This window comes from Eptatretus burgeri, chromosome 2, assembly GCF_056783735.1.
Source record: "Eptatretus burgeri isolate ZD-2024b chromosome 2, Ebu_testis_v1, whole genome shotgun sequence".
NCBI classification, from domain to species: Eukaryota; Metazoa; Chordata; class Myxini; order Myxiniformes; family Myxinidae; genus Eptatretus; species Eptatretus burgeri.
In genome coordinates, this window is record NC_140962.1 from 48,272,289 (window position 1) to 48,284,426 (window position 12,138).

The 12,138-nt window shown below is 50.9% G+C and overlaps 2 protein-coding genes across 3 annotated transcripts in view; one reads left to right on the forward strand and one right to left on the reverse strand.

The window, feature by feature from the left end:
* LOC147031992 (zinc-regulated GTPase metalloprotein activator 1-like) overlaps positions 1-12,138 on the forward strand; it is a 453,248-nt gene that overhangs the window by 400,658 nt on the left and 40,452 nt on the right. The window lies entirely within an intron of this gene.
* Positions 1-12,138, reverse strand: part of LOC147031996 (AP-1 complex subunit mu-1) — a 138,846-nt gene that overhangs the window by 13,690 nt on the left and 113,018 nt on the right. For both annotated transcript variants that reach the window (XM_085869247.1, XM_085869246.1), the window contains one exon: positions 614-772. In XM_085869247.1, coding sequence (XP_085725373.1) covers positions 614-772 — 159 coding nt within the window. The remainder of the gene's footprint in view (positions 1-613; positions 773-12,138) is intronic.

Here is a 12,138-nt window from a genome sequence, read left to right on the forward strand (position 1 = left end):
GGAGAGGAGCAGGCAGAAGATAAGAAGGAAGAGCACAGGTAGAAGAGAAAAGAAGGGCAGGTGGAAGATAAGGGAATAGAATAGAAGGGCAAGCACAAGAGAAGAGAATAGAATAGGAGGTGGAAGAAAGAAGAGGAGGAAAAGGAACAGGAGTTAAGGAAGAACAAAGAAACAATGAAAACATTATCCAGTATTCACAGTGTTCATGACATTTGAGACACCGACATTGTGAGCTCCATTTCATGAGCCACAACATATAATCCATGACATTTGGCATCTCTTTCCAGGCTGTGTTTGAAGTTGTGTTGCAAGCCGGATGTATAACCTCATCTATCAATACGATGTGAAAGCATCAAGTGAAACAGTTTCTGTCCAACAGTGAAAAGGAGAATCAGCACATTTGCCTTGAAACAGTCAACAGACCTGATAATCCTGTCAAAAGTATGCCAAAAAGACATCCCATGAAAGAATTTGAAAGGCTATTGAATCGTAAAAAGTAAATAAAGAAAAGATTGAAAAGTTGCGTGTGTTGGATGCACAAGGAATGATAACAAAACTCATTTCAACAGCAAAAATGCTGCCTTTACAGAAACCCCTCTCGATCCCAACTCACAGGGAATGACTTGATGGACCACAAGATGGAGCCAACTTCAGGCAGCCATTTCACGGTTCCCACACTGGTCTTAAACTTCGGTGAATCTGCATCGTTGGGAACAGGCACCTGGATCTCAACGTTGTTTGCAGTTGAGCGACGCTTAAACTGACTCTTTGCCTGCAGGTAGAAGTTGATGGCAAATCAGAATGCAGCAATTTAATCAAGTTTCATTCTTTTGTTTATCCACCTCGATAAATTTAATCAAACGCACAGCGCCCTGCCAAAATGAAATTAATCGATTGTGAACAAATTTATCTATCTGTGATACAATCACAATCAGATTGATGACGTATTGTTCTGAATCTGGAAGCCATTTGCACATAAACAGACGGAAGTCCCTAAGCTTAGTTATTTCAATAAGTATGTGTATAGTTAGATTCCTCCCGATGTCTAAAGGGAATTACATATGTGCGCTGCGAGTTATTTTATAGTTCGATTATTGCAATACCCAACGCCAACAAATCAATCCTTCACTTCTTCGCACCATCGACGCCATTGCCCACGTGCGTTCGACCACGGACGTGGGCGGAGGTTTCCTCAACTCAGAACACCGACCCCACCCAGGAAAGGAGGGGGTTCCCCCTGTCCAATCAGGGATGGCCAGCACGTCACCCCACGAAACCCTGTCCAATCAGGGCAAAGATTACTTCAGAGGACCAATCACCCCACCCCGCCTGAGGGAGGGATAAGAATCGCCGGGCTCCCTTTAGGGCTCGCTGGAGTTCGGTTGGAATTATCGGAGAGGGAAGGGGTCGCCAATGCTCTTGGTGTGCGTCGTTGGTGGTCATCGTAGCGTGTTTCAAGCTGGTCCTCTGACTATTCCACAGCCGTCGACTTCCATCTCTGATTTTGTCGAGCAATAACCCGCAGTCCGAGTCGGGAATCTCCGCTGGCCCTCTGTGAGGAGCGACCCTGGCCCCGCCTGGACCCTGCTACATCGTGTCTGGGCACGCTGACGATCCCGAGTTTCACACCTGCAGTCGTGGGCCAAACCGCACGAGGCGGCCAGGTACCAACCAAACTCAAACCTCCAGCCTGTCTATCCGCTTGGCTGCGAGGGTCGAAATAAAGACAATCCGGGTCCATTTTATTTTGGTGTGTGCGTGTCTGTGGTGTCGCCATCCTACAAGCAGAAATTGTATTAGTGTTGATTGCTCATTGCACATTTTCCTGCATATTAATGATTAAGTCTGCTCTGTATCTCCCTCCCTATTCTAAATAAACCCCTGTTAAACGTACCAGCTTGTTGCCTGCCGTTTCTATCATTGACCCAGCACGGTGCGGGCTTGAGAAAGAGTGAACCTCAACCTTATTTGACTATAAAGGTCGGAGCGGGTCCGTTCGCTCTCTCTCTGCCCTGCCTCGCCTCATGCTCAAGCTGGACCTCGACTCCGCCTTATGTCGTCATCGCTGGACTCCTCGTCCTCGTGTCTGTCTGTCTGTCTGTCTGTCTCTCTCTCTACCCTGCCTTGCCTTCCGCTCAAGCTGGTCTTCGACTCCACCTTCTGTCGTCATCACCTCGACTCCGCCTTTTGTCATCATCGTTGGACTCCTCCTCCTCCTCTTCTCCGCCCACAAAATGTTGACTCCAAACTCAAGCCCTCCTTCATGCCCATGGTCTCGACGCGAGCTGCTCCAAGCAGGAGACGACGCACCAGCTGTCAGGTGGGTACCGCGCCACAAAGCATTCCCGCCAAACGTGTTGGTGGTACATTCGGGTACCGCGTATCAATTATACAAAGATACCGAGAGACCGTTACCTCAACTCCTCTCCTGTCTTACTTCAATTCCTTTTCATCGGGTTTTCTGTCTGTGTGTGTGCGTGTGCGTGTATGTGTCCCAGTGCCTGTCCATAAAAGTATGCCTGCAGAAGATTGTTATTATTATTTTCAGGTTTGGTCTGCTCTGCGTCCGCTTTCATAAATTGCTTGTTTATTGTTGCACCACACCCCTCTTTCCTATCTCTGCACAACACATCCCAATAAATCTCTTGATCGTACCACATACCTTTCCTCACCCATTGTTAATAAATTACCATGAGGAATGTTCCCAGCTCATTTTTGTCTTTTCCTTCATTGTCCAGCATGGTCCGAATCCGAGCTTAGCCGGGACTTAATTCCCAACAATCCGTTCCTTTTCGCCGGTACGTCCTTGGCAGTGCCACTCAGCTGCATCTGATTCGGTAAAGTGATCCGGTCCGGTCGAGTGATCCGGTTCAGACAAGGTGTACCAAGGGCGTGTTCCCCGGTAATTAAATCACGTGATTAATTAGGTAACCTGGTTAACCCACAGACGGGAGGAGCCTAGGTCACGTGGTTGAGTTATTGGCGTTTACGGTCAGTAACCCGCTGCATCACGGAATTATCCGTGTGCGACGGCCTGCAATTCCGGGGAGTCTCGTGGGAACCCAAGATAGCTCCCCCCACCCGGTGGTCTTCTTACCCGACCCCTGGCTCGCAACTATATATATATATATATATATATATATATATATTTTTTTTTTGTTGCGAATTCGCGCCCGCCGGCGTGCGAACGGCCACATAACTCGAATCGCGGAACGTCGCCCACCGGACGGGCAATTCTGTCGTGACCCTCTCGGACTAACGCCGGGAGCTCGTCACGGGTGGGCCTTTCGGCCTCACCACGATCGTGCCAATCGGCCCCCCGTGTGGGATAGGGTTGTTCGCCAAATTCGACCTACCTAAGTACCCACGCGGAGGGTAGACCGGGTGATCGCACCTCGCCGCAGTTCGACTCCGGACACGGGCCACTTAAGCGACCCGTTCCGTACTAGCGGGATAACTGAGCGGTGTTATCGTCGGCCTCGACGGTTCCGATTAATTATCAGGCGTATTAAGCCCACTACCAACCCTTTACGTGAAGCAAGATGGAGATTCAATTAAAGAAAAGACGAAGCCAAACGGGAAAACAGTTCAACATAATGCACATTTATTCCGCGGCACACGGAGAGCACACATATACAATTACAACAATTATGCATCAAAAGCAGATGTAACAAAAGAAACACAATGCAGATCTACTACCGACTACGTGAGCACACGGCAACACTTACACAGTTTTACTTTACAGACGGCGCCGACAACACATTTACTCAAAAGCAAAAGAAAAGGGCCACCCTCAAAGACAAGGGGGCAGACGGGCCTGTGGGCCAATATTTGCGCGGGACCTGAAAGAGCGGTCAGGTCCGCGAGACCGGGTGGATCCTACCCGTGTTTTTGTGATGAGCTGCAAATGTGGCGACGCGGCGGCACCCCAGCTCCGCGCTTCTTCGCTGGTTTCGTTGGCACTGCTTGGAGTGGGGTGGGAACGGGGCCCCCTTTTCGCACTATCTCAGCGCGGGGGGGGGGGGAAATTGTTGATGCTCTGGGGAAAGAGGATAGCTGGCTTGCTTGGGTCCCACGACGAGCGACTCCACTGCGAGCTCGTCGCCGACCGCCGTCTTCCTTGCCTCGGACCTGAGCTATTCGGTCGCTTCCCCAATTCTCCTCAGCCGACTGCAGCAAACCACCTGTATGGCCCGCCTCCCGATTCACTCCCCGCTCCTCCAAGGCCGACTCTGCCGCGCTCCAAGCTCCAGGCTTCCCCTCTCTGCAGCTCCCCGACAGACTGCGAGCTCCACTCGGCTCTCCGACCTCTCCAGACTGACTCTTCCGAAACTCACTGCCAAACTCGCCCTGCGCTCGGCGCTTTATAGGCCGTTAGGAGAACCCATATGCAAATTTCTGGATCAGAACGAGCTCGGGGGTGGAGCCGCGCTCGCCCATTGGACGGAGGAAAAGGGGCGCGAGTCTCCCCCGATCCGAGAATTTGCATATCGCGATTCTACACCGACGTGCCTGGAGGCGGGGCCAAACCGCCCCGCGCTTGCTGATTGGACGGATCAGAAGTGGGCGTGTAGCATTCCTGATCCGAATTCTCCTCGGAAAGGCCGCACTTAGCACTTGCGGTTTGGCGCACGTCCCGTTCGAGGCCAGGACAGCCTGACGCTTGGCGTTCGCAAGTGGTGCGGGAATGGCCGCAGAAGGAGAGGTGAAGGTGGTGGAGGGTTTATTGTGGTGGTTTATGGCCATGGCGACGTTTGGAATGGCGGTGATGCGATGTTTGCAGGAGCGAGTTGTGAAGGTAAAGGTCGTGGCTGTTGGCGTTGTTGTTGTTGTTGTTGTGAAGCGGCGTTGCGGTTGGTGGTTGTTGTGTGATGGCGGTTGAGACGTGGTTGGTTCAAATAAAGATAGAACAGAAAAACGATTATCTCAAAGGGTCACAGCCCGAATGAATCACATTTATTCCCTCTAAACAACGGGTTTGGGGCTAACTACACATGTACTTACAGAGATATCTCACCTACGGGACCTGAATGGTGGTTTGCGAATTTCCTCAACTGCAACAATATATATGTATATGTATATGTACATATATATATATATATATATATATATATATATATATATATATATATATATATATATATATATATATATATATAAATGTATATATATATATATATATATATATATATATATATATATATATATATATATATATATAAATGTATATATATATATATATATATATATATATATATATATATACATATACATATATATATACATACATACATACACCCATTGGGACCATACTCTGTGCAGAGCGTTGGTGCTGCTTTAGCAGTCTCTTTGGCTGTTGGGCACAATCCCAGACGGCTCGCCACTCCGACACAATATACCAGCATGCTGACACTCATTTTGCCCACCTCGGAAGGATGACCCTGGTATTAATTCAACAGCTGAGCGGGATTTGAACTCAGGAACCTCGGCTCTCCCCATGTTTTGATTATATATATATATATATATATATATATATATATATATATATATATATATATATATATATATATATATATATATATATATATATATATATATATATATATATATATATATATATATATATATATATATATATATATATATATATATATATATATAGTTACGGCTGTGGAAATTCGCAGAACACCATATAGGTCCTTAGTTCATTTGTGCCGATAAGTCCGTGTTCTGTTAGATTTCCCCACCGTTGTTTAATGGGGATTATTCGTGTGATCAGGGCTGTGATCTTTGAGTTCGCCGTTTTTCTTTACTATCGTTATTTTGGACCAACCACAACGCCAGCCACCACCCACCTTCTCCACCACACCACAATGCCAACCACCTTCTCCATGCCACCCACCAGCCACCACGTCAACCACCCTCTCCACACCGCCTTCATAACAACGACATCTCCCCACCATCTCCTAAACCGCATCTTCCCCACCCATTAACATCGCCTCACCTTCAACACCGCAAAGCGCCACCAACCACGATCACCACAACCCCCTTCTCGTCAACCGCCAACATCCCCACAGACAACGAACAGCCGCCTTCACAACAACCACCTTAACCACCACCGCCCAACCACACCACTCTCACCACCACCACGACCACCACCCTCCCGACCAACACGAACGCCAGCCACACCACCATCAAGACCACCACAAAACGCCAACCACACCACCACCGCATTTCCACCTCAGCACGGTTGCCAGAGGCCTGGCCTTCGTCGAGGGAAAGCAGGTGATCCCCGTTTCCCCTTCCCCACCAACGAATGGCATCTTCGCTGACAAACGCGGTGGATTTCACCCTGCAAGGGACAAGGGTGAAAACCCAACCCAAGCAATGAAGCAGGCAACGGTGCGAGCATCCCGATTTTTGGTGGGAAAACGCTTCCTTCTGGAAGTTTCCCGCGTGTTCTGGAAGGAAGGGTGGGAGTTGAGAAGGGGTGGGGCGTGGGTATAAAAAAAGAGGAACGCGAGCGCAGAGAAAAAGGGTGGGAGAGTCGTCACCAGGAACGCGAGCGCTGAGGAGAATCGCGCTCTCTCTCGGTCGCTGAGGGTCGTGAGCGAGGTGGCGCTCTGGACCGAGGGCTCTCTGGGTCAGTCGTGACGAGAACGGGAGAATCGTGGTCGGAAGATAGGCGTGAGGAGAGAGAACCATGAGGGTGGTACGAGTGCGAGGTCAGGCGAAGGAGGACGGAGCCCCAAGAAATCACCACACGGTCACGTTCTCTTTCTTTCTTTTCTGGGTTTTTGTATGTGTGTTTGTGGCACCATGCCCCGCAAGTAGAACTGTTGTTGAGTGCTTGTGAATAATAGACGGTTGTAGTACTTTGTCTTGCTCGCATCTTGTCCCTTCCCACCAATTCCATTGCTTTCCTGTATACGTGCATGTTAGTGTTTTGCATACCTGACTGCATACGTGTGTGAATAAATGTGCGTGTTTAAATGTTAACCCTTTCGTTGTGTCCTCTTTCCCCATTGAACCGCCGTATTGCTCTCGGAATTTAGCGGGCTTTTTAATCGCCGATAAAAGAATTGGGTCCAGCAAGGCCTCACGATAATACACCGCTCGGTTATCCCAGAACGGAACAAACCACTTGAGTGGTTCGTGTCCAAGCAGACCTCGCTAAGGTACGGTCTCTCGGTGGTCTGCCCGCGCGAATACTTAGGTATATCGATAATTCGGCGATTTACTCTGTCACACGAGGGTAGAGTGCTGACGAGGTCATGGTGTGCGCTTGGAGCACAACCGTGACTGGTTTCCGGCGTTGTTCCGGAAAGTCGCGACTGAATTGTCCGTTCGGTGGGTGAGACGGCCGCCATTGGCTAAAGCGGCTGTTCGCACGCCGGCGGGCGCAAGTTCGTAACACTGGTGTCCGGGAGTGGGATTCAAATCCATCCCGCCTCCAACCAAATTAACGGAACCGGATCAAGGGTGTGCGAGGCGACCCTCCGGTTCCATCAAATTCCGGGCGTATAAATTTTTTTATTCCGATACGCAAAATGGCGGCTCAAGGCGAACGGGAGCAGGGGGTATTAGATGTCGAGTTCGATGAACCCATGGTCCAGGACACCCGTGAGGAGGACACCGCCTTACCCCAGGGTTGGGAAAAGTGGCTATGCCACACCACTGGTTATTTTTATTATTACAACTGCACGACTGAACGTGGTCAGTGGATGCAGCCAGGGCATGTGACAATGCAGCAGTTAATGGCCGTCATGGACCTTGTGATGAAGCGCAAGGATTGGAGTCTGGCATCAATGGCGGATGATGTAAAAATGCTCCGAGAGTTTGCAAAAGAGACCAGGACGCTACCTGAAGGAAATACTGAGTCGAGGGGGAGTGTAGCGGCGGTTCGGACCACGATAACGGGTGAGGAAGAATTGACGGAGAAAATAATGACGATTGGACGAGAAGTGTATGAACTCGCACAGTTGATGACGAGCGTTGCCGCCACGACAATTATCGGGGAAACTAAAAAACTCGGACATGAGGGGACGACGGAAGAGTTGAAGGAGGTGACAGACACAGGAGTTGAAAGAAATAACGGAGAAATTAAAGGAGGCAGAGGTGACGGTGACAGACGCAGGAGTTGAAAGAAATAACGGAGAAATTAAAGGAGGTAGAGGTGACGGAGACGCAGGAGTTGAAAGAAATAACGGATAAATTAAAGGAGGTAGAGGTGACGGAGACGCAGGAGTTGAAAGAAATAACGAATAAATTAAAAGAGGTAGAGGTGACGACGGAGACGCGGCAATTAAAGGAAATAATGGAGAAATTAAAGGAGGTAGAGGTGACGACGGAGACGCGGCAATTAAAGGAAATAATGGAGAAATTAAAGGAGGTAGAGGTGACGACGGAGACGCGGCAATTAAAGGAAATAATGGAGAAATTAAAGGAGGTAGAGGTGACGATGAAGGAGGAAACAGAGACGAAGATCCAGGGAGAAACTAATGAACGCGAGAGAACGAAGGAAACAAAAGAGGTGACAAACGCAAATAGTCACGGAAACAGATGCGGGAAATAGAAAAAGTAGAGGAGAGACTACACAATAAAGATGGGGTGAAAGACGAGCACACACACATGGAGGTAGTAGAGTACAATGAGGGCGAGCTCGGGGAATGCGTCGTGACCCGGTGCAAGCAGCCGGATAGCCTCCTCCAGGAACGAGGGGAGGGAATATTCCTCCTTGAAGCGGATCTCGACCAGGTGAGTTCGGTCGAGCCTTGCGAGGTAGAGGGGGCGAGTGCTGTTGTAGGGTGCACACGAAGCTTGGGGGGTGTGAAGAACCCGGGAGCGCTTGAGGTAGCGCGAATCCCCAGCGTGGTTGTTCCGTGTGTGTGGTTTCGAAAGGTGCGCTGAAACGCGCGCATAGTGTGAGTGAAAGGGCACGCATGAGTAAAATGGCATGCATGGATGAAGCACCGTGTGTGAAAGAAACCGCGTGTGTGAAAGAAACCGCGGGTGTAACAGAGACCGCAGGTGAAAGAGAGATGACGATCGGTACGAGGGAACATGCAACTGCATGCCCGAGTGAGAGTGTCACGTCGGGGTGTGTGAGCGTCATGGCACGCGGGAGTGCGGACGTGAGAATGCGACAAAGACAGGACCAGACGAGGGACAAAGGCCGAGTAGCGGCCGTAGCTGTTTTGGGAACCGCGCCGGGTTTGAACGGCAGCGCGCGGTGTCCGTGCCGTGCTACGCACGAGGCCGCCACGTGCGCACTTGCGGGAGTGAAACCCGGTCCGGAAACTTACGCGGTGGATTAGCCGATCCCGCGGACGGACAGAAGGTAGGCTGGATATGGATTTCGACCGGACGGGTTCTCCACGCGAGCGTGTTTGTGTAAAGCTCCAACGAGCAGAGCACATGTGTTCGCGTGGGGAACCCATCGAAACGCGAGGCTTGTTTTTAATGCGCAGGGTGACGTCGTGGCTGCATGGTCGGAATCCGGCAGGAGGGAAATCCCTGCCGGATGGTACCGTCCGAGAAGGGACGAGGTGTGAGGAACGCGAACAGCTGCCATGATGTCACGGGAGTAAAGAAAGCGCAGGTTGCGAGTTGCCATGCTGGTGTGCGCATGAAAAAAAAGAAAAAGAAAAAGCAAGCCTCGCTTCGGGTGAACAGGATTCCCAGGCAAGGGGTTGAAGACCCCCCTGACCCGGGCACAGGATGGAACTAGTTAGGGGGAAAGGTTAGCTTGGCTAGACCGGCTTCATGGGGCAGGGATAAGTCCTCATGGGGCCCGTGGAATGGATTTGGTGGAGGGATTCAGTTTAGATTTCGGATGGGAAATAGAGTTTTGGATTTGGAGACAGTGACAGACTTTGGATGTGTCGTGGGGACGTAGCTTAGCTACGTAGAGTTAAATGGAATGTGCTACTAGTTTAAGGGATGACAAGGTAGTTAGGGGATGCAGTGAGAAGAATGGCAGTGATCAGCGATGTGTGAGAAATGAAGTGGAAAATGTACTTGGTGAATGAGAGAGGCCAGCGGGCCTGAGTGAATGGAGTGAATGTGGAATGCATGGTGCGATGAGTGATTGGGGGGAGGAGTGACTCCCACCCAAGGGACCCCGGGGTCAGTGTAATGCGAGTTAGTGGGTTAGTCAAATTGACAAAATGGAGGTCGTTTTGTTGTTGGTGGGAACATAGACTCGAAACCCGTTTGGGGGGGGGGGGTGCAGGAGCCCTGTTGACGGGCTGCGAACGGTGAGTATCGCTTAGTGGGTACCCCGGGCACGTCGGCCGCTGTAGGCCAAGGGTTCATGGAGGGCCGGGATAGTGTGGTGGGCACGGGTGGGCCTGCATGATGCAGGGCCCCATTGGCTGCGTGGGCAGTGCAGTGGGCACGGGTAACCAGGGAAGGGGCCCGGGGCGCCAGCCTGCCACGTGAGCGTTTCAGGGGAGTAGCCATGGAGGGCACTCCCCAGTGTTTAGGGAGCTGGTCAGCTCGGAGGCAGTTGCAGGGCCCGGGGGTGCCATAGTTTGAGAATCGGCAGAGGGTAGTTCCTGCCAAGGGAGCCACGCGTCCCAGCCACGAAACCGTGCGAGGGCACGAGGGAAAATTCGAGGGCGAGGCCGGAAATTGTGAGGACACCAACACAGGCGACAGGAATCTTGGTTTGTTGAACCAGCAGTTTAAGCGAGAGGCGCTTTTGGAAAGCCCCGGGGTAGTTTAGGAGTAATAAATGTTAGGGTAGTTAGGAGATGTACCGCTACGCACCATCCATCCCTTCACTCTCGTTGTGGGCCGCTGGACTCACCTTGGGTAAGTCGATCGCTGAAATCTGAGGAGGCCATTCTGAGGCTTGGATTGGGCCTCGACACAGGACGCCAGCTCTCCCTTATTCCCCTCCGGGAAAGGAACGTAGGGGTTGGGAATAGGCTAGGTGACAGAATAGGTTAGCCGGACAAAGACGATAAAGGGGGTTAGGGAGACGAATTTATAGGGACAATAAAAAAATAAAATTAAACAAAAAAATAAGTTGGGGCTAAATTTGTTTTGCAAACTAAGGGGGTGGGTATGGACAGCGACAGGCAAAGGCGATAGGTTGGGAGGGAGACAGTAGGGTAGGTCCGAGCCCGCCTTCCGAGTGGCCAGCACCACCGCACTCCCTCCCACGAACCTCCAGTACAAGACAAGAGGCCGGCCAGCTTCATCTGCCGGCTGTTTTGCTGCAAGGCCTGTGCCGGTCAGTTCATCTGCCGGCTGTTTTGCTACAAGGCCTGTGCCGGTCAGTTCATCTGCCGGCTGTTTTGCTACAATGCCTGTGCCGGTCAGTTCATCTGCCGGCTGTTTTGCTACAAGGCCTGTGCCGGTCAGTTCATCTGCCGGCTGTTTTGCTACAATGCCTGTGCCGGTCAGTTCATCTGCCGGCTGTTTTGCTACAAGGCCTGTGCCGGTCAGTTCATCTGCCGGCTGTTTTGCTACAAGGCCTATGCCGGTCAGTTCATCTGCTGGCTGTTTTTCTACAACGGCCTTGTTTTGCCTTGCCATGCCTTGTCTGCCTGCTTTTGCCTTGACCCCATTCCTGCTCGCCTTTTTTGTTGCATTTGCCCCATTTTTCCATCACCACGTGCACCAGGATCATCGCGCGTTCTGCAGGGACTGCCCTGTAGGCAGCCGCATCACGGGACTGCATTGGCGGCCCGTGCACCATGTTGTCCATCCATCCATTCACCGTTCATTGCTTGTGTGTGCTTGCGTCAGTGCCCATTCAGTGTTCTGCAGGGACTGCCTTGCAGGCAGCCGCACATGGAGACTGCATTGGTGCAGCCCGTGCACAGTTTTGTATTCACTGCACTCAGTTCACGGGGGGAGGCCTAGGACTGCGTTTGAGCAGCTGGCCACATTCCCTGTCACCTGCATTTGGGTAGCCTGGCTGCCTGTTTCACGAAATGGCCTGTGGGATGACATTGCTATGTGCTTTTCTTTTCCCACAGAGTCCATCAGTCCTGGGCCATGGTGTTGTGTAAAATTATAAGGCTAAGTTAAAAATGTACATGGTTTTGCTTCCCCCTGCATGTTTGTCGTAGCGCCGGCAATTTATTTAAGTCATCTGTATGAGTGGGTTTGTTTAGTTAGTTA